Here is a 27,207-nt window from a genome sequence, read left to right as displayed (position 1 = left end):
TTAAATGTGAGTAAAAATGTGATTATTAGAAAGTTTAGATGAAGTTTTTGTAGGTACAGTTTGACTCGAATAAATCTCGGATTACTTAGAGTCAAGGTCCTGGTGGCAAAGGGCAAGGAAGTCGAGGACGAGGTGGACATGGTCGAGGTGATCGGTCAGGAGTTGAGTGTTTTAAGTGTTGCAAGTATGGTCACTATGCAAACGAGTGTAGATCAAGCAAGTGCTACAACTGTGGCAAGGTTGGTCATATTGCAAAGTATTGCAAGACCGAGACAAAGGGGGAGACGAATTTTGTTACTGAAGATATTGAAGAAGAGTGTGGAATCTTGTTGATGGCAAAGAGCTCGGATGCAATGGACATGGAGAGCCCAATCCCAACAAAGGATGAAGTGATCTTAGTAAAGGATGCAACAATTATGGAGAAAAGGAAAACCTGGAGAAAGAACTCAAACAAAAAGATGAAGAGATTCAATGGTTAAGGAGGCTTCTAGATGAAGCTAATGAAATTATGAATAAACAGAAGGTTGAGCTTGAGAAGCTGAAGAAGGCGACTCTTGAAAAGGAAGAGAAAGCATCTAACGTTCTTGAACCAGATAAAAATAGGGAAGAAGATGAAGAAGAGATGAAGGCTTATGAGATTTCTACCAACTCGGTATGGTATCTAGATACTGGGGCAAGCAATAATATGTGTGGAAACAAGAATTTCTTTTATAAACTCACCAAGGTGAAGGCCAAATTTATGTCTTTTGGAGATGACTCCAAGGTGGTCGTGAAAGGGCTTGGAACAATTTGACATATGCAAAAGAATGGACGAGTTGGAAAGATTAGGGATGTTTACTATGTTCCGGAGCTGAAGAGCAATATTTTAAGCATGGGTCAGATAATTGAAAAAGGTAATTCAGTTTTTATGAAAAATCAGGTACTGTATTTAAAGGATAAGCATGGTCGTCTAACAACCCAGGTAAAAAGCCAAGAAGAACCGGTTGTATGAATTGGAGTTGAAAATCTTGGAGAGCATATGCAAACCCAGAGTGGGATGATGCACATGGAAAGTCGAACAAAGGAAGGAAGAACTTAAGTTTATGGGGGAGTTTGTTGGGATAAACATAAATTTTAGGGTTTTATTAATAATTTTGTTTAAATCTTATTTTATTAGTTTTTAGGTATAGTAATATTTAGTTTGAATTGATAGAGATAAAATAAGGATATGTAGTTATGATTTTCGGTTTATCTAGGTACAATATTATTTTATGATAGATTAAACAGATTTTATTTTTAAGATAATTGATATTTTATTTTTATTCCCCGTAATATTGTAAGTGTTATGGCTATTTAAAGCCTTTCAATTATCAATGAATAGTAAGACTCAATTTCAGGGAAAAAAATGTTGGGTCTATCGAGGAGAAGGTTCCCTGTGGGTTACACAAACACTAATAACATCTGAGCCAACTATATAAGGGATCAACACCACTCTCTACCCAAAACCTTAAAGCAATGGGTTAATAGGTCTTTCATCTTTATATATTGTTCTACCTTTCTCATTTCTATCCAATGTGGGACTTAGACTCACACTTAGATTCCCAACATCTCCCCCTCAAGGGTGAGTCCCTTCCACATAGGTACACTCCCCTTCCAACGGAAGCATTCCCAACCAACCACAACCACGAGTAACCATTTCCAACCGTTGTTCATCTTAACGGGACTTGCTTACCTGAATACCCTTTGCTAGGAAGACTTTCGGTATAGGGATCATTATACTCGTCCGAGCCGGTCACCAAGACAAACCATCGACTCTGATACCAATGTTGAGTCTATCGAGGAGGAGGTTCCCTGTGGGTTACACAAACACCAATAACATCTGAGCCAACTATATAAGGGATCGACACCACTCTCTACCCAAAACCTTAAGGCAATGGATTAATGGGTCTTTCATTTTTATATACTGCTCTACTTTTTCATTTCTATCCAATGTAGGACTTAGACTCACACTTGGATTCTCAACAGTTTTCACATACTTCAACATATGATGTTGGGTTTAAGGATGAGCTTTCAAGAAGAAGAAAATGGTCAAAACTTTAAATTCCTTTGTTTCTTCTACTTTATACTTCATCCTCTTTATTTATGAAATCGTTTATGTAAAGTTAATATGTTGAAAATGTGTTTTGAAAAATATATGTTTAAACTTTATTATTTTAATCGTCATAGGGGATATTATTTGATCCAAATTCAACAAACCCTTCAATTAATTTTTAGTGTGGATTTAAATAAATAAGTGTAAAACAGTTTTATCACATTAGACAAAAAGGATCCACTGTATCCTAACAGACCCAGTGGTTGAACAATTAAAGTGTTGTTTAAAATGTGCTTCGTGTAATAAACACAAATATTTTGTAGACACAAGTATACCTTGTTTAGAAATAACAAAATGTAAATATTTCATAGTATATGTCAAACTTTAATAAATGATTGTCAACATCAAAATCTCTAGAATAATGTGATGAAAGTTGTATTTTATATCCTTCTAAATCTTGTATTCAAATCAAGAACTCTCAATTACAATGAATAATTACAAAAAAAAAGACACTCTCACAACAAGAATGTGCACAAGTTACAATTTCACTTGGGGAAGGATTTACAATATGTGTGCACTCAACCCAATATCAATAAACATTATTGATATGACAATTTCTCATCACTTTATTATTTAAGAGATAGTTTTGCTTTAGTTAGTTTTCTCGTATAACTTTAAATCCTTTATATAATTGTTTCCATTGATAGTCATTGTGAATTCGACTTTTAGTGTTTCATCATGATTTTCGTGATTCCTCTTAATAAGGAATGACTTGATTAATTCTTTAACTTGATTCTTCAGTTTGAATCTTCAATGTCATTTTTCAAGACTTCAATTCTAAATTTGTTGATGCTCTTTCATATGCCTTCTTTCCTTTCTTTAATAAGCTCATACTTGATTTGAATTCTTCTTTTTCTTCAATGTTCATGCTTGTCCTGTTAAGGAGCGTTGTGCAATATAATTATGCATTTGAATTATCAGAGAAAAAATACTTCTCAATCAATCAAACAATTCGTTCATCAATCATTTCTCTTATTATTTGAATGTTTGATTTCAAAAATTCTTTTTTTCAAAATGTAAATTATCACAAGATAATTGTCTTACTATACAACCCACAAATTAATGATGTCAAAAATACTTCTCAATTAATGATGTCAATCAAAAAATTACCCACAAATTATAAATTATAAATTTCAATAAATATGATTTCTTACTATAAAACCCACAAATTTCGTACAATGTGATTGCATAGTGGTCGATGGAAAGATATTTTTGAGATCCTTGAAAAACGACTTTTCATTATGCTGACCCTATGGATAGGCATTCTTTACAAGCACATCTTCATCAACACAACCCACCATTCGTGAGAATAACCACTTCCATTGCAAAATGACATTATTTTCCAAAAATAATTTTTTTCTTATCGACATGTCTGTATCCAAAGTGTTTATAACATTTCATTTCTCAATATTTAATTATTTTTTTTATATGTGAACAACTTTACTACAAATGAATAAAATAAATTTTACATTGACAGCATAAATTTTGTACAGTTATTTGATCACACGTATATTATAAGTTTATTAATTTTTATCATAAGTATCTTAAAATCACATATTAAACAACTATTTATATTTAGAAGAGAGTATAAAAAACTACAAAACATTGCTTAATTCAATTAGCGGTTTAAGATTGGAACCTTGTTAGTGTGCTTAAAATTCCATTATTAAGAAGAAAATTACCACTTTTTGTGTGAGAGGGTTGATTAATATATCAAATCAGTTACAAGAAAAATTAAAATAAGTTATATAATTATTTTTGTCAATAAATAAATTAAAGAAATTATATTGTAATATTCGTCCAACTATTTGATAATTTACTTTTAGAAAAAAAATAATCATTAAAAAGAATAAAAATAAAAAGTAAAATAGTAAAAACGTAATGGGATGTTAAACACATGATGGTTGAAGGAGTTACAGAATGATGATGAAAGAGAAAAGTGAAGAAAGGTAAGATTTTTAGGAGGAGAGAGAAGAACCCTAATTTATTGATGGGAGTGTAGAGCTAGCAATTGTCAGGCATAGGAGAGCCACAACTGTCACTAACCATCTTTGCATTGGGAGTGTTGATCAAACCTCCAAGGGCTGGATCAGTGATGTACTTGCATATGCACACTGCTTTTTGCTCTTTCAGTCTTTCACAGCATTCTGCTGACGGTGCTGTTGAGCTCGTGAAGGCATTCGCACATGGAACCAGCTCCATCACATTGCAACACTCTGATGCAGGAGCTGCTGCTGCTGCTGCTGCTGCCGGAGCTCCCACCGGAACTCCCACTGCCACCACTGCTTCAACCACAAAACCACTTAGCATCATCATGCACAACATCACACTGGCAAATGGAATCTTCATTTTGAAACACGCAAAAGTACAAATGCTGAGATTCAGAGTGGGGGAAACTTCAACCTCTTCATTATTTATAATGGGAAACATGGTGGGGATTTTAGCTCAATCATGATTCATGGAAACCAATAAGCTGTATTAACATCTAATATACATTTAGAGAGAGAGAAAATAAAAGGTTTATAAGTTATGTGACGTGATAAGAAGGAAAAATTGAAAAAGAAAATAAGTGTAAGTAGATATAAACAAAATAAAAAATATATGATAAGAAGTAAACTTTTAAGTCTAAATCTAATCTTATAAAACTAATTTAAAATGTGAGATTTATATATCTTTATATACGATAAATTGATATTATTTATAATTGAGGTAAGACTTTCAAAACATCTTCTCACATCAATTTATCGTATATGTTTCGGTTAAATTAGTTCGAGGGTCGGTTGCTCTGCTCTCTTTTGATCTACAATCCTCTCCGAGAAAACACTCTAACGTGATATTAATTGTATATTTATAGGACTTGTGGCAGTTAAGTCCATTGATTAACCATTAATGTAGTATATATTTGGATAATATAACCTGTCAATCACTCATAAATACCGTATATTCGTCCTTAATATGACCATTAAACGTATTAATTGGTCACTAATGATATTTACCTTAGTTTGTCAGACAGGTCGGTTGCCTATAGTATATAAGTGGATGCAAATCTCACCTTACAAGCCGATTTTGTGGGGTTGAGTTAGACTTAATTCATTTCTTAAGATGGTATAGGAGCTGTGGATTAAAGTCTATTATAGCAAAAATTGTTGTTTATTGGATCTATTATATCACCAAATATTAGGTCGCTATTGAACTATCCATTATTGTCTAGTTTCTCGTTTGAGATGTATATGTCTTGGTGTGAAGGAGGTATGCTGAAAGTCCTATTAAAAATAAGGTTAATTTATTGTATATAAGTAAGTGTAAATCCCATCTTTGCAAGCTAGTTGTACGGACTTGAATTAGGTTTAAAGTCCACTTTTTAACATAGTATCACGTCATATGTTAGAGTCTATCCTAACAAAATTTGTTATTTGTTGAGTCTATTGTTTCATTTGTTATCAGACTGCTATCAAATTAATCATCACTAATGTCTAGTCTCATGCACGAGATGTATATATCTCGACGTGAGAGAATGTATTGAAAGTTTTACATAAACTAGAGATAATGTTACTTCTTAACAATATCAATTCTCAATAACAAAATATGACTTTTGAAAATAGTATTTTATTATAGGTATTATTGAAAATTTTGAGTTCGATGTGAAGGATCTAATGATAAAAATTGTTTAAAGATAGTAAGTCTTATTGTATATATTATTATTAGAGTCTATCCTAGCAAAAATTGCTATTTGTTGGGTCTATTGTTCCATTTGTTATCATATTTATATCAAATTATTCATCACTAATGTCTAGTGTCATGCACGAGATGTATATATATCGACGTGAGATAATGTATTGTAAGTCTTACATAAACTAGATATAATATTACTTCTTAATCAATTCTCAATATCAAAATATGACTTTTGAAAATAGTATTTTATTATAGGTATTATTGAAAATTTTGAGTTCGATGTGAAGGATATAATGATAAAAATTGTTTAAAGATAGTAAGTTTTATTGTATATATTATACATTAAATATATATTTATTACCTCATGTATATATTCATTGACATAAATGTTCAAATGTATTTCGGGTCATTTCTCATCTCAAACTCTAAGATTGAGAAGCTCAAAACTTGAAGATAAAGATAATCTACAAGTTAAGTTAAGATATAAAAGTGTTGTAGAAATTATCTCGGTCTTTATAAAAATATATTATGTTTCAATGTATAATTACACGTTATTGTAATGGATTATGTTAAACTTTAGAAAAAATAAATAAACAATATTGTAATCAAATAGTCAATATTTATATGTATTTTAATGGTTATGTATTTATATATTTTTAAAATATTATATATTTACTACGAAATATTAGATTGATATATTTCTTTTAGATATGAACTAAGGCAAGTTTTGAGAATAAATTATTTAATTCATTATTATTAAAGATTTTTTAGTTGATATAAGATAATAGTGTGATTTGTTTCTCCCATTTAAGTTTTTTAAGTCTTTATTTTCATGTAGATAAAAAAAGTGTAACATAATCATAGTCTAAAAAGAATTGTTTTATTGTTTTAAGGATGATACATCAAATAAAAATCTAATAAAGACTAAAATAAAATTTTACTCATTATAAAATCTTTTTCAAATTTTTATAAATTAACCATATCCATTCATTATAAATTAGGATTTGCTATTATTTTGGTTGTTTTAAACTTTTTTAGGTTTTTGTTTTTAGTTCTTATATAAAAATATATTGATAGGTATCAGTTCCTAAATGTTTCATTAAGAATCTTCCGTGATAATCAAGTATCATTTTAGCAAAGTATGTTTTCAATCACTTACTAACTAGTTTGATGTTATCAATTGATATGAACAAATGAGGATCAAAAACACCATTTAGCTAGTACAAAAAAATTACACATGATGGTATTATCAAACTTCTACAAGGCATACAAGTCAATGTTAACATTATTATATTATTTAATTAATGTTGTTGCTTGATGATAAGAGAAAAAAGTGTTATGGACAAAAGTTAGACAAAACCTCTCAATTTTAATTTATAATTTGTTTAAAGAGCATTAAAATATGAAACCTTGTATATAATCAAATATTTAACCAAGGATAATTGTGCAAAGATGACTTCAATCTTGTGTGTAAAAGCTACTAATGGCTTGAAAATTGTGCTAGAGTTTGTCATGTACCTTGTGAAGGAGTTGAGGAGCCATACACTTCATTTTTTTTTTTTTTATTTCTTTCTTCTTCACATTGCTTTATGCATGGTCTTCATCTTAGAATAATTCACTTGGGAGAGAAAATATTCACCCCTTTGGTGTCTGTAAAAGTCACTAGTCATTATCTTTACTTCATATATATAAAGAATTTTGCTAAAACTTAGTTTGCTTGTGAACAATTTGGGGAGCCATTGACTTTCATTTTCTTCCCCCAATTTGTGAAGAATTTTGTTTGATCTCATAACATCACCTTTCCATTTATCACAACTTTTTCTAAACACTAACTTAAACCACATAATTCACGTTTATCTATTACTTTTAAATTTATTTTATCTTTTTCCACCCAATATTTTTCTCTTATTTATTTAGTCATTTTGTAATTTATAAATTTCTTGGCTTCACAAAACTTTTATTCATATGTCCATTGTTCAACATTCACTTTAAATTTTTTTTTTAATTTTTGTTTTATCGATTTTGATATTATTAATAGATTTTTTAAGAAAATTTGTGGAGAAAACATAATATTAATAAAATGTGAATTCAATCTATATAAAAAATTTATATCACTTGTAACCCATAATCTTAGCCCAGTGTGTTTATAATGATCTTCCTTCATAATACTCAACTTTTTAATTAATATTTAACATTAGACTTAAATTTACATTTAAATTTTTAATAATTTTTCTTTAGATAGGGTTATATCAAAGTTGTGAACTCTCTCAATATATAGGAAGTTTATAGATATATTAAAAGGGATGTATTTTTATTTCAACACACTCCATAGAAATAAAAATGTAGAAAACTCCACAGAACTAATAATAAAAAAAATAAAAACCTTGACTTGAAGGTGCATAAAGAAATAACCCACTTGCTAACATTATGTAGTCATCACAAACCCGTAAATGCTGCAAATAAGTGAAAATCATGTTTGATATTTTTTACCCTAGACATCAGTGTCTAGGCCGGCCACAAATAAAATAGAGGAATTTGGAATTAAAACAATTATTAACTCACAGCTTATTAATTAAATTAAATTCCTCCTCAATAATTAAAAGCATTACCTATAACCTATATAAGGATGGTTGCCGTAAACATAAAAATAAAAAAATATTATGTGCTGTTTGAAAATTTTTCTGAAAATGGAAGTGAAATTTACTAAATATTTTCTATGCTATTACAATTTTAAAATTTGATTTTTTTTATTTTAAAAAATTGTTATATTGGTTTCACTAATTTAAAAATGTTTCAATTTTGATTCTTAAAAGGGTTAAATATATTTTTAGTTCTTCAACTATCATGAACAAAACTTCATCTCCAATTTAAATTTAAAGTTTCAACGAACAGAACTATTTCCAGTTTAAATTTGAACATCTTCATATCATCTGCTTTATACATTGGAAACTTTCTCCTATTCAAACTCACACCATCATCACTATCTACATCTGAAGACAATTCATCTGTATCGTATTCCATTTATGTCATAGTCTCCAACTTCTTCATTAATGATATACTACCCTTCATCAACATTGCTTCTTCTCCTGTCAGTTTTCTTTCTTTTTCATTCTACTTCACATCTCCAATACAGGATTAATATTTCTACGATCTTTCTCCACCCTCTCATTCTCCATCCTAAACCCATCATTGTTATTTTCCATTTTTTCCTCTTCACTATCATCTAGATTTTCTTTAGGCGAAGCTTCAATTTCCCCCTCAACCACATTTCCCTCTTCCTCTTCCTCATCCTCACGAACATAAGGTTGTTCGTCACTCATCTGGACATCTTCGTCAATGACATTCCCTTCTTCCTCTTCCTCAGTCATGTGGACGTCTTCTACATCCACATTCTCATCTTCCTCTTCCTCAACAACATAAGCCTCTTCTTCACCAGCATAACTCTCATCCACAATCACCTTTTCGTCACCCATATTTACCTCTTACTCCATGTGGTGTATGTGTCACGGATATGCCTCTTCATCAAAAGTAATAAACTTAACTTCAACTGCCTCACTACGAACATGTTGCACATAGATTTATACCTCTTCGTTATTTGCCTATGTGTAGTTAGCTAAGAACATTTCTTCCCTGTCATCACTCAGAATTATGAGATTGTTCAACAGTCTTTGTTTTGACCCCTTCCATCATAGCTTGAACTTTGCATCATATTTGAATTCTTTAACAAATCCCAGTGTTTCAAAGTACGACCATCGATCGGTATCAACTCCTTTTATAACATGTATTTCTCCTCCAACATATTGTAGTTCGTTATTGTTAACAAACTTCCCCATGTGATGTAAAGAAAGGTCGAAAACCATTTTTAAACCTACATTGTCAGATGAAGAATTTACGTCCAAATAACACCAACTGTAAACGAAAACCAAAAGCAAAAAAATTACCTTCCTTGCAATTGTGTTTCTTTAACACCAACCGCAACAACCACTGCAACCACACCAAGCGCCACCACAAATTGATCGAAGAGAAAACTAACTAAGCAACTATAATCACGATTTTGGATTTAGCTTGAAGATAAAAGTAACTAACGAACCCTAATTTTGTTTTGCATAAAAAAAACTCAATTTACCTAATTAAAGAATCCTAATGTTGCTTCTAGTAAATTACTCACTAACAGATGTCATCAAACATGGCAAACTTAGCAAACATGTTATCAAACGTGGCAAAACTTTAGTTAACTTAGCCTACTTTTAAAAGCGTTATTTTTTAAGGACGAAATATTACAGTTTCCTAAAGAACAAGAATCAAAGTGAACCAAAGTTTGGAAGAGTGACTAAAACTAAAACGCATCATAGTTGAGAGACTAAAAACATATTTAACCCTTCTTAAAATGATTTAATTAAATATTTTGTAATATTTATTCTTTCTGTTAAACTTGGTCAAAATTTATGTGTTTTCACATAAGTAATTCTGATGCTTAAACTTTAAAATATACGTGTAAATACTTTTGTTCGCATAAAAATATGTGCAAATTTTGATTCCTTTCATGAATTTATCATATTTTTTAAGGATTTGTTAATAATCAAAGTTATCCCCATCAAAATATTTTCCCACGTTTCACTGAAAGTCCAAGAAATATAAAAAACCTATTTCAATTGAGTCACTTTTAACATGGTTATAAACAACTTAAAAATACACTTTGAGACAAGAAGTGGAGTATTTTTAAATTAGAAAAATGAAATATGATTAAAAGGCTGAAATAACAAAAAAATGAAATGAATAAAAACTTAAGAGTGACAAAGGACATTTATCATTAAAAAATTTAAATTCGACAAACGACTTACGGAAACGGATTGCAAAATTATTGCATTAAAAATAAATATTATCAGAATAATAATGTACAAACATTAAGAGCATCAATAAATAAATAAATTATATATATATATATTATTTATTGTTACACTCAAATTTTAAAATTACCAGTTTATCCTTTCTTTAGGTAACTTCTGGATTACTTATTATACAAATCTTCCCAAACAAGCTGTTTTTTAATTTTTGGAATAGGATTTTCAAAACAGAATTTTCATAACACAATTTCCTGAAGAAGCCTTTTAAAACGTGAGAAATGAATTTTAGAACAAGCTTTTTTGAAACAAGATTTACAAAATGAACTTTCCATAAAAGGATTTTCACAACAAGCTTTTGAAACATTTGAAATGCTTTTCAGAACAAGTTTTCCAAAGTAAACTTTCTCAAAATATGAGATATATTTCTGAATAAGATTTCTAGAACAAAATACCTTTCAGCAACAAATTTCACACCAAATCCATAGTTTTTCTCTCTCTTCTTCTCAAAGATTGAACTAAGAACAAAGGTGTAGTTAGAGATACAGCGACAATGACGATGGCAATTAGCAGCAGCGTTGGCATAATGCAATGAGGGCACTTTAGTCTTGCTGTTGTTAGCATGGGGTGTGGATAGTAATCCAGGAGGTGCAAAAAGAAAAAAGTCTAATAACTAAAGCCCTATGTGATGAAAACAGAAGAAAAAATAGTTGTGAAAATAGCAAGTGAAGATAATAATGATTATGTTGCTAACAAATATAAAAATATAAAAGAATAACACTAATCAGTGCCTTTATATTTTATTTTTCATATATTTTCTATTAAACTCTCCATTTCTCTTTTTACTTCTTCATTAATGTCTTTAATTTTTTTTTCCTCGTTTATTTTTATTTACCAAAGAGCCCTAAAAGAGTTGATTAATGTGAGTCTATCAGTTCAATTTGCAAATAAATAACCAACTTCCCCTATAACAGCAATATTCCGCCAGATACCTCTTTGATATATATTCACGTAATTACAAAAATCCATTTAAAGAGCATAACATAAAATCTTGAACCTTTAAAGAACAAAGTAGGGGTGTGTGAAATAAGGAATACAAAAAAACAAAAAATAAAATCTCAATGTTGACAATGATCACTACAATTTTAAGGCGTCCCTGAACTTAATGCTGAAGCTATTTTCTAGGCCCTTCTTACCAATTGTTGGAAGATTTCCTTTTTGCATCATAGCCACAAACTCATTGTAATCTATGCGTCCATCCTGCATATGACAAAAACATAGCTCACATCAATCATAAACTGTATATATTCTATTTAAGCATCATATTCTTGCTAAAGGGTGTTCAGTTTTTTAGCAAAACATTGAACATATAGCACAATACATTAGTGTGGTTGTTCCGAGTACAAACTAACAACTGGAACATCTGTACCATGATGTTCAAAATAACTACAAACAGTTATGAATTCATTTATTTGATGCTCCTTGATTTCTTTTTTCAGTCAAATGAATTCTCTAGAGGAAAATAAGATTCATTCTCAGCTGTAATGAATCTACTATTCATGCAATCCTTTTGGGTATGGAGGAAAAGAGTTAGCTTTCTGAACTAAAGACAAGGACAAAAACTATTCATTTTAAAAGCTGGAGACCAAAAACAAAATTTGAAAAATTTTCAGGAACTAAAAACATCATTAACCCTTATTTTATGTAATTAGTGTTCCTTTTAATCAAAGGGAAGTATTGAGCTGAAGAAATCAGAGGGGTTAGCTCGAAATGATACCTATGAGAAATAGAGAAGATTGGGAGAAAATATTCCTTGTGTGTTTAGCATACACATAGGGTAGTTTATTTATATTGTAAGATATGGGCCAATGCCCTAATACAGAATAGACTAAGCCCAAATAACAAAAACACACATCTTAATATCTAACACTCCCCCTCAAGCTGGAGCATATAAATCATATGTTCCAAGCTTGTTACAAAGATAATCAATTCTAGGTCCTCGTAAGGACTTAGTGAATATGTCTGCCAACTGGTTGCTTGAATTAACAAACTCAGTCTTGATATCTCCGGATATGATTTTTTCTCGAATGAAATGGCAATCAACTTCAATGTGTTTGGTTCTCTCATGGAAGACAGGATTAGAGCTAATATGGAGAGCAGCTTGATTATCACATATAAGTATCATGTGAGTGACATCTCCAAATTTCAATTCACTCAACAATTGTTTAAGCCACACAAGCTCGCAAGTAGCTGATGCCATAGCTCTATATTCTGCTTCTGCACTGGACCTTGCCACAACACTTTGCTTCTTACTTTTCCAAGATATCAGGTTGCCACCAATAGAGACACAATATCCAGAAGTAGACCTCCTATCAGAAGGGGAACCAGCCCAATCAGCATCTGAATAACAAACGATTTTTGTATCGTTGTTAGGGCCATATAGCAAACCTTTCCCAGGTGATCTTTTAATATACTTCAGTATGCGAACAACTGCATCCCAATGGTCTTCACATGGGGAGTTTAGAAATTGACTCACCACACTAACTGCGAAGGAAATGTCAGGACGCGTAACAGTAAGATAGTTTAATTTACCAACTAGTCTTCTGTACCGTTCAGGATCTGAGAAAGGCTCCCCCTGATTTGGTAGGAGTTTGATGTTAGGGTCCATAGGTGTCTCAACAGATTTACAGTTCATTAACCCTGTTTCCTCCAAGATGTCTAACGCATACTTCCTCTGAGATATGACAATACCATCACTGGATTGTGCTACTTCAATACCCAAAAAATACCGAAGTTTGCCAAGATCTTTGGTTTGAAAATGATGACAAAGGTGTTGTTTCATCTGAGAGATGCCAAGATAGTCGCTTCCTGTGAGAACAATATCATCGACATACACTATTAAGTAGATACATCCAGCACTCGAGTGGCGATAGAACACTGAATGATCCGCTTCACTGCGAGACATACCAAATTGTTGAACAACACAACTGAATTTACCAAACCAGGCCCGAGGAGACTGTTTTAGGCCATATAAGGATTTGCGAAGACGACATACCAATCCAGATGACTCCCCCTGAGCAACAAAGCCAGGCGGTTGCTCCATATAAATTTCTTCATGCAAATCACCATTGAGAAAAGCATTTTTGACATCAAGTTGGTAAAGAGGCCATTGTCGAAGAGCGGCCATGGCAATGAATAGGCGAACAGAGGTCATCTTTGCCACTGGAGAAAAAGTATCACCATAATCCAAACCAAAAATCTGTGTGTAGCCTTTGGCAACCAGTCGAGCTTTCAGACGATCAATTGTACCATCAGGACCAACCTTGATAGCATACACCCACCTGCAACCAACAACAGACTTTCCAGATGGTAATTGGACAAGCTCCCAAGTTCCACTTTCCTGTAAGGCACTTAATTCATCCATCATAGCTTGACGCCAACCAGGATGAGTTAAGGCATCACCCACAGATTTGGGAATTGACACAGAAGAAATGGATGAGAGACAAGTATAAAATGATGGAGATAATCTGTGGTAATTAAGAACAGTATAATGGGGGGAAGGGTTACGGGTAGAGCGTATACCTTTACGGAGGGCAATAGACAAGTCAGACTCAGTTGCTGGAGCCGGAGGAGACACATGAGGCGGCACCGGAAGTGAGTCATGAGGTAGGCAATTACGGCGACTATAAACCTGAAGTGGTGGAGGTGAAGGATGAGCCTGTGGTGAATGAGAGTCTAAAGAAGGAGAAGACAAAAGGGGTGGAGTATCACCAGGAGGATCACAGACAAGAGGAATATCAACAGTAACAGGGAGAGGTACAGAACTAGAAGATAGATGTGAAAAGTAAAAAGAAGACTCATCAAAAGTGACATCAGCAGAGATAAAATGACGATTGAGAGATGGGGAAAAACACTTATAGCCCTTTTGTGACCGGGGAAATCCTAAGAAGACACATTTGTGAGATCTAGGAGACAACTTATCAAGACCAGGACTAAAATCATGAACAAAACATGTAGACCCAAAAACTCGAAGAGGTAATGGATGCAGAGGGTCTTGAGGAAATAAGATAGAATGAGGGATTTTGTTATCTAGGACGGAAGATGGCATGCGGTTGATAAGATAACATGCTGTGAGAACTGCATCACCCCAAAAGCGTGAGGGTACTTGACCGTGTATCAGAAGTGTACGAGTTGTTTCAATAAGGTGTCTATTCTTGCGCTCAGCCACCCCATTTTGTTGAGGGGTATAAGCACATGAGGTTTGGTGAAGAATGCCATGAGAAGCCATAAACTGTTTAAACTGTTGAGAAAGGTATTCACGGCCATTATCACTACGTAAATGTCGAATAGAAACCCCAAACTGTGTTTTTATTTCATTGAAAAAAGATTGGAAAATAGAAAACAACTCAGAACGATTCTTCATTAAAAACAACCAAGTACATCTGGAATAGTCATCAATAAAAGTAACAAAATACTGAAAACCTAAAATGGACTTAACACGACTAGGTCCCCAAATGTCAGAATGAACCAATGAAAAGGGAGACGACGCCCGTTGTGAGACACTACGAGGAAAGGAACTACGAGTATGCTTCCCTAACTGACAAGACTCACACGACAAACTTGATAATGTGGACAACCTCGGGACAAGTTGTTGTAGTTTGGCAAGACTAGGATGACCGAACTGAGCATGAAGAAGGGATGGTGACTCCATGACTACGCCAACATGTGGAGAAGGACGAAGATGATAAAGGCCATGAGACTCACATCCTGTGCCAATCATGTGTTTCGAACTCCGGTCCTGCAACCAAACAGAATCTTTAGTAAATGAAATAACACAATTAAGAGTGCGAGTTAAACGACTAATGGACAGTAAGTTGAAGGGAGACCCAGGGACATAAAGTACATGATCAATGGATATGGATGGAAAAATATTAACAGTACCAATACCATGAGATGAGACTCTAGACCCATCAGCCATTGTTACCAAGGGTAAATTATCAGGACATGACAAGGAAGAAAACAAAGACTTGTTACCGGTGATGTGATCAGTGGCGCCTGAGTCAAGGACCCAAGGTCCGAGAGAGTGAGTTAGACCAACAAAAGGTGTACCTGTACGTGCAACAGATGCAGATGTAGTGGAACCAGAGTGCTGATGATCCTCATACCATCTGAGAAATTCGTTGAAGAGTGCAGGTTTGTCTATGGTATTAGATGAAGTAGGATGGTCTGCAGACGGTGATCGGGGAGGTGGATCAGAATTTGCCATTGCTACAGATCGAGGAGGACGTCCATGGAGAGCATAACATTTATCAATCTTGTGGCCTAACTTGCCACAATGGTCACATTTTGGACGTCCTTTACTTGGCTTGCGAGACCGACTTCGATCATCACGTTGAGCAGCCATAACAGAGGAATCATCAGTATGGGAGGATGTCTCAGTGACGGGTTTGCTCGGTATACGCAAAAGAGCAGAACAAGTAGAAGTAAAGTTGGGTATGACAGGAGAACCCAAAATCTGATCACGGACATGAGAAACATCATCAGAGAGTCCGTATAATGCCAACAACATGAAGAACTTTGATCGTTGTTCCAATTCTTCAGCAGGAGTGGAAGCAGGAGGTAATATATCATTAAAGTCATGAAGAAGGGCATGAATTTTACCCAAATAATCTGCCATGGGACCAGGATTGCGCGGACCAATAACAGTTAATAGGTCCTGACAAACACCATAAAGACGCTGAGTGTCATTGGTGTATAACAACTTCGCTTGTGCCCATACTTCTGAACATGTTTCATAGGATCGAAACATTTGTTTCAGTGAGGAGTGAATGGTGGACTTTATAACAATACATAACTGAGCATCAATTTTCATCCAGCGGGAAGTGTCATCTATGGGAGCAATAGTCACATTTTGAGTAAGATGATCTAAGTACCCCTGACTCTTCAACCAAAGTTTGATGTCGGACGCCCATGTTGCATAATTTGTGCCATCTAACTTGTCAATGGACAAGTGTACATTCACATAATTGGTATATATTGAGGGATCAGAAGATGAGCCACCAACAGAGGTGTTTGTAGACGAGGAAGACGCCATAGAGAGGGAGAAACCCTAAAAATTCAAAGTGCTCCGATTGACGCAACGACCACAGATCCGGAAAGAGGGCGAGGAGGCGATCACGGCGGTGCTGATCGGCGGCGGAAAGCTCCGGCGACGCGCCGGCACGCGCGGCGGCAGCGGCGGCAGCGGCGAATCTTGCGGCGGCGCGTGGCGGCGCGTGGGTTCTCCGATCGCCGCGATCTTCGTGCGACGGTGGTCGCCCGGCCGAGACGATCCCGATGGTGTGGTCGCCGGTCGATTCTGGAACTCCGGCGGCGGCGACGGCGGCGGCGACGGCGGCGACGGCGGCTGCGACGGCGGCGGCGGTGACGACGGCGACAGTGATAGGTGCCGGAGACCGTGGAGTTGACTGGAACTATTTCTGTGCTCTAGATACCATATGAGAAATAGAGAAGATTGGGAGAAAATATTCCTTGTGTGTTTAGCATACACATAGGGTAGTTTATTTATATTGTAAGATATGGGCCAATGCCCTAATACAGAATAGACTAAGCCCAAATAACAAAAACACACATCTTAATATCTAACAATACCAAAGACAAGTAGTTCATCATTTGTTATAGAGTGACACGGATGGAAGAGGAACCAATAGAATTGTAAATAACTTACATTATCTTCATCAATTTCCTTGATTATCTCTTCCAAACGAACATCTTTTATGCCGAACTCATCACAAGCCTGTTGAAGTTCTTCCTGAGTAATATAGCCACTTCCATCTTTATCAAAGTAAGAAAAGGCTGCAAAGAGATTATCTTCTCTTTCAATTTTGTTGCGATGTAATGTTGCAGCAAGGAATTCGCCATAATCAATTGTCCCACTGTTATCAATATCAGCCTACAATTTCAAGGCAGGGTAATAAGTTAGAGCTTAGAGTTAGCCTATTAAACAAAATACATTATTACTACGAATATTTGATAAAGATGAGGTTTAATCATAATGCTTCAATTTTTTCTTTGATTTTACATCAGCTACCTGTATATTTTACTGAATATAGTAAATTTTTATTTCAAATGTCAAACAAAGTTCATGACCTTGCTGGCATGTAATATATAAACAAACACAAAAACAAATGATAATGTTTTCAAGTTAGTCGATAAGGCGATATCTACAAAGAAGCGCAGATGACTACCAAATAACAGTCTCATTTAAAATTACAAATTAGGACTTGCAAAATAAAGATTAATTAAGAATCATTGATTGCTACATTGTGATCAGCCCTTTCCTATAACTTCCTTGGTGGGAGATCTAAATATTTAAGGGTGTGGAATTTATGTCATATTCAACCAAAATGTATGGCAAAAACTAAAGTAACTATAATTACAGAAAGCTTAACCAGTGCAAAAGATATTCATTTCTCATTGATTTTGTGCACACCATACTCTATACTCTATGTAATACCCCTTTTCTTTTATAAAATAAACTTAAAACACTTACCGCTTGCATTAAATCATATATTTCAGACTCATTAAGATTAGCACCCACTCTTTTCAAACCAGCTTTAAGTTCTTCAAAAGTGATTTGACCACTGTTGTCTGCATCGATCATCTTGAACATCTCTTTTAAGCCAGCAATTTCTTCTTCTGATAAGCTCTCAGCAATAATCTGAAAAACAAAAAAGGCAAACGATTGTTAAATGAAAAGGTGCACATTAAAGACTTCCAATCCAAAAGACATAGCTAAGTATCCCCATAATCAATGTCATCTATCTACAAGTCCAAATCACATAACACGTGTGTCAATTTTTAATGTATCTGTAAGTCCAAATTATATGCACGTGACTTTCAAGCTTCCACATCCAGAGACTTACTATAAGAGCCATTTTCTTGAGCTTGTTCATAGCAGAAAATTGCTTCAAGCGACTTAATACAGCAGAATCAAGTGGCTTATCAGGAGCTACACCATCAACTTGAATCCAAGGATGACCTACAGGCAATTAAACATATATATGCAAGAAAAATTGAGTTTGGAATGCCATATTATTTCAAATTAATTATGATTGTAAAATTTATGCCCAAAGTAACTAGCTTGGGCGCTCCTATAGCATAGAAAAGATTAATCCACATAGCATAGAAGAACTAGTATACTTCCTGTAATACAAAGGAGAAGTAACATCAAACTTGTGATACAAAGAGCATACAACCCATACACAAGCATCAAATGTTGCAGACACATTATTTAGCACTAAAATAGTGTCAATAATAATACTTATATCTGCATTGTTCAAATGTAAGAAAGTATTAGGATATAGAATAATTACTAATTAAAGGAATATTGTGGGTCAGGTCAATATATCAATGAATAGGAGGATCAAAGAGAGGGAGGTTCAGTTTTGTAGATTGAGCATTAGCTCTTTGGGAAAGGACAAACCTTTGTGAAGGAGAAACCCTTGGAGGAGAGAGTGCTCTCAATTTCTTGTTCTTTTCATTCTATTTAATAAAGTCTTTCTTGTATTTCTCTTTCAAATTCTAGGTTCTAACAATTGGTCTAACATGTCAGATCTTTGAGAGCAAGGATCAATGTTTTTGAGATGGAGGAAACACACATTTGGGCTAATAAGAGTTGGTAGTGTTTGCGGAGTTAAACTCAATTGGTCATGTAGACATCACACATTGACTAGAAATATAACCAATAGTAATTCATGTTATCTACCTTTATGTAAGGTTTCGTAATATGCAAGTTTATATTGAACTCAACTTCACAAAACTAGCTTGAAAGATGAGAACTGCACCCCACACATGAATTATAATTTGGCTTTATTTTTAGTCAATGTGAGATCTCCAATACACTTCTCACATTGAGGAATGAACATGTCCAGTGTGGAATTAGATATTTGCATATGATCTAACATAAGTCCAATAGTAGGTGACACAACAACCTTAAGAACTTGACTAGAATAAGTTCTAAATGGCTTACTTACCATCTTAATAATTGGGCTTATGCCTAACTCAACCTCACAATTGGCTTGTAAAGTGTGGACTGCACTCCACTTATATATTATAATTTAGCCTTAGTCCTAGTCTATAGGATATCCAACAAGGTTAAATCAACTAGAACTAATGGAAGTCATATATTACAGGATTGCCTGTAGCATCGACTACAGGGCTACCTGAAGGACCTCCAACAGCAGTTCATGTTACAAGATTGCCCCTTGAAAGGTTTCCCCTTCACAAAGAATTTCTCCTTTTAAAAAGAATTAATGCTCAATCTACAAAAATGAGCATCCCACTCATTACCCTAGCATCAAACTATAAGAAGTTCTTGCCAAACAACAAAAATTAACATCATTATCGTTCAACTAATTCCCTCATCCAAGTAAAGACTAAAGAAATTTCAAGATCATCACTGAATTATCAATTAGTAAATTTATACTTACATAATACTTGATGCGCTGTCAACCTCCTTCTAGGGTCACGAGCAAGCATTTTTCGTACTAAATCTTTTGCACTTTCAGAAATGTTAGGCCAGGGATCAGAAGAAAAATCAAGATCACCACTCAGAACCTGTTCAAATATTCCCTGTTCGTTTTCTGCACAACCAAACAAACCATGCAAAGGAGAAGAAAATTAATAATCAGAAAAAAGAAGTGGCATAAATTTATAAGCAAGGAGATCACAATTACAGTGTCAAAATAAATCCAAAAGATCTCACCAGCCCAAAACGGAGGTACTCCACTCAAAAGAATGTAAAGGATAACACCAGCACTCCACACATCTGCCTCAGGACCATATCGTTTTCGCAAAACTTCAGGGGCAACATAGTAGGGGCTGCCCACCACATCAGAAAAGATATCACCTGGAAGTGAAATATCATCAGTTTTTCTCCATGGAATCAAATTACTTCTTCAACTTGTACAAAGCTTCAGTTAAAATAATGAACAGACTCATGATTCATATAATTCTAGAAGCCTGATTGAATATCTACATCTATACACACATGTGGGGAATTACTCTGTTAAGAACCAACTGAACAGAGGTAGAAAAATTGTATAATAGATTGAAAATACCACCTGTAATCCCAGATCAGAAGTCCCTCGGAAAAAATTTCTCTACCTAATCACAATGTGTGTGTGTGTGTGTGAGAAAGAGAGAGAGAGAGAGAGAGAGAGAGAGAGATTTTCTTTTCAAATGATTTTATAGTCATAATAATACACTAAAAATAAATGAGCAAATACTTGGAACATTAACAGCTCGTCGATCTAACACTAATTCCAGTATACAGAAGTCGCTTATATGGGTATAAACAAAATTGCAGGACGGAAGGTAAAATACTAAAAGTCAAAGAAACATATCCCAAATTTAGACAAGATAACATATACATAGATTATTATGAAGTTTTTCTCCACAGAATTCATAGCACATTTGCATGTAATACAGAAATTCTCAAAAATTTAAAAAGGATATTACATTGTTGCTATGAATTTAGGATATAGTAGATGGAGAAGCTTTCTAAAGTTCAAAGACTTGATAAGGCCAACAAAAATTATCGACCCCTTTTAAGACTAAAAAGTCAGTATGTCAAATGAAGTTAACAAATTCATACACAAGCAACAGCAACACATTGCATATCGGCAAATGCCAAGCACCTTAAAATATTAATCCAGTTCTATGAAACATATTGCATGTAAAATAGTCAGCAAATTAAGAAATCCAAAATAACCAAAATGCCTGCAGATCAATCAAATTCAGCGTCCAATGATATCTCCATCCCACTTGTGCTCCAGTCCTATCAGGGTGTATGTGCTCACATGAAAATTTATTGGTTTTGGACTTCAAAAGGTATGCTTTTTTTTCTTAATTTGGCGTCTCAACTTTTTAGTTTAATAAATGAAGTCTTTATAAATGTTACAATTCATTACAACCTAATCATACCAGTTTGAATCTTCATATTTCAGTCCACCTCAATCTGAGTATGTTAGTAAGTATACATTCATACTATTTTTCAGATCTTACACCATGCAGGTGCACAGAGTAAGACCAAAATGAGATAAACTAAACTTGCACAGACCAAACTGGCTTCTGATAAAATAAATGTTTTATTGAAATAAAATATCTATTGCACAATAAACGTTTTCTTTCTCGGTAAAACCGTTTTACTTTTAGTTGCTTAAAATCAACCCTAAAGAGCAACATTAACAAAACCATTTATTTAATCACAATATAAGCAAGACCATCTGAAAATACCTGGCTTAAAGAAGACAGACAATCCAAAGTCAATAGTTTTTAGAAGTGAATCTTCTTGCTGATTGACAAAGAGAAAATTCTCAGGTTTAAGGTCTCTGTGCATGACACCAAGAGAATGGCAAGCTTCCACAACTCCAACTATAGTTCTGGTAAGTTCAGCTGCCTGTCTTTCAGTATAATGACCACGCTGTATAATCCTATCAAAAAGCTCTCCACCTGCACACAATTCCATCACAACATGAACAGCTACAGCATCCTCATATGCACCTTTGATGGATATAACATTAGGATGACCAGCCAAGTGGTGCATTATCTGAATTTCTCTTCTCACATCTTCAACATCATCATCTGTGACAAGCTTCCTCTTTGCAATAGATTTACAGGCATACTCATATCCTGTTGCCTTCTCCATACACAAGAAAGTTGTCCCAAACTGACCCTGTCCAAGTTTTCTTCCAAGAGTGAAGAACTCCTTGAAATTATCAGTCTCTCTCTGCAACACAGAATCAACTCGAAGCCCTGCACTAGAAACTCTCCTCACAGAACCATGTTTCTTGTGCCTCTTCTTCCCTTGTTCTTGTGCTGGTTCTATTTCTGATTTTGCCTCTTGTTTGGCTTCAGGTTTCGGCATAGTTATCTGCTCAGGAGGTTTATTTTGGACAGGCAAAGGCGTTTCGGGCACACTAGTTGCTTCCTCTTTTACAGATTCTCTATTGGACACTGATTCATCAGGCAATTGAGACCGCCAAATTGCTGCTGAAACCGATTGAAACAAACCATTTTTTGAAATGCTAGGACCAGTACATGTGTTTCCCATATTGCTTCACACTGAAAAAAATTGTGCTACAGCTAAAAAATATCCAATTTTCATCACTCGGATCTCAAAACCTGCATCATATACAAACACAAGACACAAGATCTGAATATGAACTTCAAGTCCCTCTAAGTGAGCATCAAAGTCAAACCCCAAGAATTGAACCAAAATTTTGTTAAAATAATCAACAAATCCAAAGATTCATATCCTCATCCAACAAAATGAGAGTTAGTTTGGACCAGAAAACAGAAAGAAAACCTTTTCATTTTTCAGACAACATTAAAAAATTTAATAGATAATGATTGATATTAACAATAACAGCCACAAAAAAAGGGGGGGAAGTCATAAAACTACGAAAAAAACAGCAAAAGGTAATGAATAGTTAGAACAGTTGAACACCCAAGTTGGTGAAAAGAACAAAGAATCGAACTTTATACAACTCCAAGGACACCCTTTTGAAAGAAAAAAAAATGGAATCAAAAGAGCACAAATCAGAAACTATAAAAACCGAAAATGAAGGTAAATAAATTAGAAGTCAAGGATGGCTAGAAGAGAAAGAGAGAGAGAGAGAGAGAGAGAGAGAGAGCAGTTAAAGATTGAAGCATAAAGAAACAGTCAGAGATTAGACAAACCTTGAGTTTACCTTGAGCTTGATGAATCCAAAGATAGTTTGGTAGATAAACATGGTCTTCTGGTTTGGTTGTTTGGTGTCGTACCTCTTGGACCATGTTACACTGCTTCGTTAATTCGTTTATTTATTTCTAATTTCTCGAGTCATTTATATATATTTTTCTCAAACATTACACAAAACATCATATTTAATTTACTATAATATAAATAAACTAGTTTATTTTACATAACTATTCTGAAAATATATATACCTTTAAATTTGATTATCATTTTATAAATTAAATAAATTTGATAACATTGTTTTGTACAAAATTAACTATTGTTTAGTATATTTGAATCTAGACTGAATCCAACTTTTTCTTCGACCACTTTTTTTTTATGGGAAAGAAATGTATTCAACTGGGAATGAATCTCCTGCAGATACACTTTTTTTTATTTATTGTTACAAAAAGAAATGCGAATAATGGAAATTTTCTGTCTTTTCTACTTTTAACATTTACATTATAAAAATGTTATATTGCAAGAAATATGTGAAATGCGAATTGTCAATTAAAAAACAATTTAATTGATAATTTTTTTATAAAGTTACTTGTATTCATAAAAATTAAAATTAATTGAAATAAACGAAATAAAAATTATACAAGATCGAAAATGACTACTTACCAAATTACAATCCAGTTAATAATCACTATAAATACTTAAATTATACTCATTTGTTCTTGGTGCACTATTTTTGCAATTAGAATTATTAATAAAATTCCGATATTTATGATCTGAAGTATAAATGATTACCGTTTGTATCAACTAACGTGTTACTAAATTGTATATATACAATCGTCAAGATAACATAGATATTCTAACGATGAAATTGATGAAAAAATATTTTTAATAAAATTTATGAAAAAATTTGGTAATTCAATGATTGTTTTGTTATAAAAATAATAATAAAAAAAAGTGCATGAAAAGCTAGTGGCATTTTCTTTTTGTGATATTATTATAATTAAGACAGTGAAGAAATAGCATGTTTGCGGGGATGAGTGGGAAAGCGAGTGAAACGCGTTTTGATCTGAAGGAAGGAATGCGCTGATTCCGGGTTATACGTTTTTGACGGAAGAATGATCATATATTAACAACCTTCTAATTATATATAACTAGCTACAATCATTTTTATTAAATTTTCATTAAATGATTTCATTTATATTTTAATTCAATGTTTTACATTGAAAAACAAAAGTTGTGAAATACTCGTAAAGATGATTGTCAAAATATTTCTTTTCTTAATTCACCTTTTTATTCACTTTTCCTTCAGTTTCTGTATAAATAAATTAAGGTCAATTATTTTTGGGTATATAATTATTAAAAATATTCTAGAAAATTTTGTATTAATTTAGTCCGTGATACATGAACATATTTTTGTACATTGTAATACTTTAGACAAAAGATATGATTCAGTTAACGACTCAAATCATATATCAACCCGAATTTCAAACATTTTCTTACATTTATTTTTTCCACTGCCAACCACCATCATTAATGTTTCAATTTTTAATAATTTTATTCCTCTCATATACAACAAAGAAGAATAAGTAGCAAAATAGTTAAGAATATATACCTATTTAAACAAAGAAAACTTTATCAAAGTTGTCATTCGTATTAATTTCTCTTTTCCATTAGAATACATGTAAACATTAAAGTTTGGAATCAACTTTATCTAAGTTTCTAATTATGATTTATTCTATCTAATTATGATTTATTCTATCACATTTAAATTGTTTTGGATTAAATTTAGATAAATTTTGATCATGTTGAAATAAGTCAGTCTAGATAAGTTCGAAATGATCTGGACAGAATGATTCAGATTGAAGGTTGAGATGAATTGAACGAGCCGACCCGAATCGAAGGTCAACATGAATCGGTCTAGGTTGAAGGTTAAGATAGGTTAATCTAGGCCAAAGATCGAAACAAGTTGATCTAAACCGAAGGTTGTGACAAGTCGGCTAGGACAAAGGGTGAGACGAGTTAGATCGAAGGTTGAGACGGGTGAGGCCAAGCCACAATTGAAATTTGGCTAAATTTAGCCACAACCGAATTTTGGCCAAATTCGACTAACGCATCCCCGACCAAAATTCGATCAAATTTGATCAAGTCGACCCTAGCTAAAGTTCGCATGAATTGAACTGAATCGACCCCAATCGAAACTAGCCAAATTTGACCGAGTCAACCACAACTAAAATTTGGTTAAATTCGACCGAGTAGACCTCGATCGAATTTGATTGAGTCAACCCTAGTCAAAATTTAGGCGAATTCGGTCGAATTTGACCAAGTCGAACCAATCAAAATTCGTTTGAATTTGACCCAGTCAACCTAACTAAAATTCGTCTGAATTTGACCTACTATAGTTTAATGCAATGTAGTTTGATAGAACAAAATATAATTTCGTTTAGTTCATCTAAAGTAATTGTTAATAAATTTAATTCAAACACACTACTTCTTTTTCATAATAGTTTTTAGCAACAGTACATTTTTCTCATCTTTATGAAAATTAAGAAGCTTTAAAAAGCAATATATGTTCTTAATTTAAGAATTGGAGTCCCACAAATTTTTGTAAAGAAATTGTATAAGACTATTGACCATCAAATTTTGCATGACATTTTTTCCTTTTAATTAAACTTTTTTTCAAATTATCAATTAATGTGTTTAACTTGTTTAAAAGTTATGGTCTTTCTTCAATTTAACAATGAAAAATCTATACACAGAATGTGTGTGGGTTTCATTGCCTTGTCACTAAGAACTAGCTCATCATAGCTTGACGACTACTTATGCTTTAATGAAAAATACTTTACATCTCTCTTAGTAGGCATTTTAATTGGTTGCTGTAAACACCCAATTTCGTCCGGGTTGACTAAATAATGAGTCTCTTTTGATTTTGCCTTATTTTACTTTATGTTTTTATAATTTTAATTCTATTTTTATTATTATTTTATTTCGTTTTTATTATTTCATTTGATTTTCTATATGAGTATTTTAAAAAAAAAAAAAAAGAAAACAAAAGAAAAAGAAAAAAAAGAAGCAGGACGCGCCCAGATACACTCGCACCCAATTCTGAAAAAGAAAAAAAGAGAAAATGTTCCTCTCTCACGCACACACTGACACACGCTCCCTAGCTCTCCACCCCTCTGCTCCTCTGACCCGTAACCACCCTAACAAACATCACACACATCCACTGATTTTTCTTGGTCCCTTAATCCAAAAGAGATCACTCGTCCATTCTTTCATCAACACCTACTAACCAACGCAACTCGGCCCTCCTAACCAATCCATTTTCTCTCCTCCTCTCACGTCTCACTCTCTCCAATTACACCACCGCGCTACGTTGCTGTTTAGGTTTTCTTCTCTCAACCGAGCTCCTCTCTAGATTTTACTCACTCCGACAACAACCACCACTTCCCGACCAATTACCACCTCAACCCACTCTCACCCTCAAAGACCTCTTAAAAAAACTCACACAAATTCTCCTCCTTCCCTTTCCCTGGTTCTCGTCGTCAATCCAATGGTGTCGTTCTCACCAGGAGAAGCCGCAACGCCAGGGTCTCCGCCATGGTTGTCCCTGTGGAGCTCTCAGACCGCGACTCGCTTTTGAGGTCCGCCAGCATCTCTCTCAACAACAAGGTCGTGAGCCAGTACGCCACGCTTCTCGCGCCCCTCGCCTTCGACGCTGTCAACAACAACGACTACACCACCAAGTGGAAGCGCGACGAGGAAAAACACGACGATAGGCAGATCCTGGTTTTTATTGAAGGAGGCGCGATTCCTGCTTTGGT

The 27,207-nt window shown here is 33.8% G+C and overlaps 2 protein-coding genes across 3 annotated transcripts; both read right to left on the bottom strand.

Annotated features, from left to right (window-relative positions):
* Nucleotides 1-3,987: 3,987 nt before the first annotated feature.
* On the bottom strand, nucleotides 3,988-4,638 carry LOC148191793 (uncharacterized). Its single transcript, XM_088100093.1, has one exon. It carries the CDS (start codon nucleotides 4,559-4,561, stop codon nucleotides 4,136-4,138), a length of 426 nt encoding a protein of 141 aa, XP_087956219.1. The 5' UTR covers nucleotides 4,562-4,638; the 3' UTR covers nucleotides 3,988-4,135.
* A 6,974-nt stretch (nucleotides 4,639-11,612) lies between these two features.
* LOC124844281 (calcium-dependent protein kinase 1) lies at nucleotides 11,613-23,513 on the bottom strand. Of its 2 annotated transcripts, none has more exons than XM_047321184.2 (8): nucleotides 23,389-23,513; nucleotides 21,943-22,830; nucleotides 20,411-20,554; nucleotides 20,136-20,288; nucleotides 18,570-18,685; nucleotides 18,197-18,364; nucleotides 17,372-17,596; nucleotides 11,613-11,904 (listed from the first exon to the last, which is right to left on the bottom strand). In XM_047321184.2, the coding sequence occupies exons 2-8, from the start codon at nucleotides 22,757-22,759 to the stop codon at nucleotides 11,782-11,784; spliced, it is 1,746 nt and encodes a 581-aa protein (XP_047177140.1). In that variant the 5' UTR covers nucleotides 22,760-22,830; nucleotides 23,389-23,513; the 3' UTR covers nucleotides 11,613-11,781. The 2 variants fall into 2 exon arrangements, with proteins under 2 accessions (XP_047177140.1, XP_087956296.1); XM_088100170.1 differs by lacking the exon at nucleotides 11,613-11,904 and adding an exon at nucleotides 12,390-12,421 and having other exon boundaries at nucleotides 17,296-17,596.
* Between the last annotated feature and the right edge of the window lie 3,694 nt (nucleotides 23,514-27,207).

Source organism: Vigna umbellata, chromosome 10, assembly GCF_029865625.1.
Source record: "Vigna umbellata cultivar VRB3 chromosome 10, Vumbellata_1.0, whole genome shotgun sequence".
Classification (NCBI taxonomy): Eukaryota; Viridiplantae; Streptophyta; class Magnoliopsida; order Fabales; family Fabaceae; genus Vigna; species Vigna umbellata.
The sequence above is the reverse complement of the archived record's forward strand: the minus strand, read 5'-3'. Positions and strand labels throughout refer to the sequence as shown.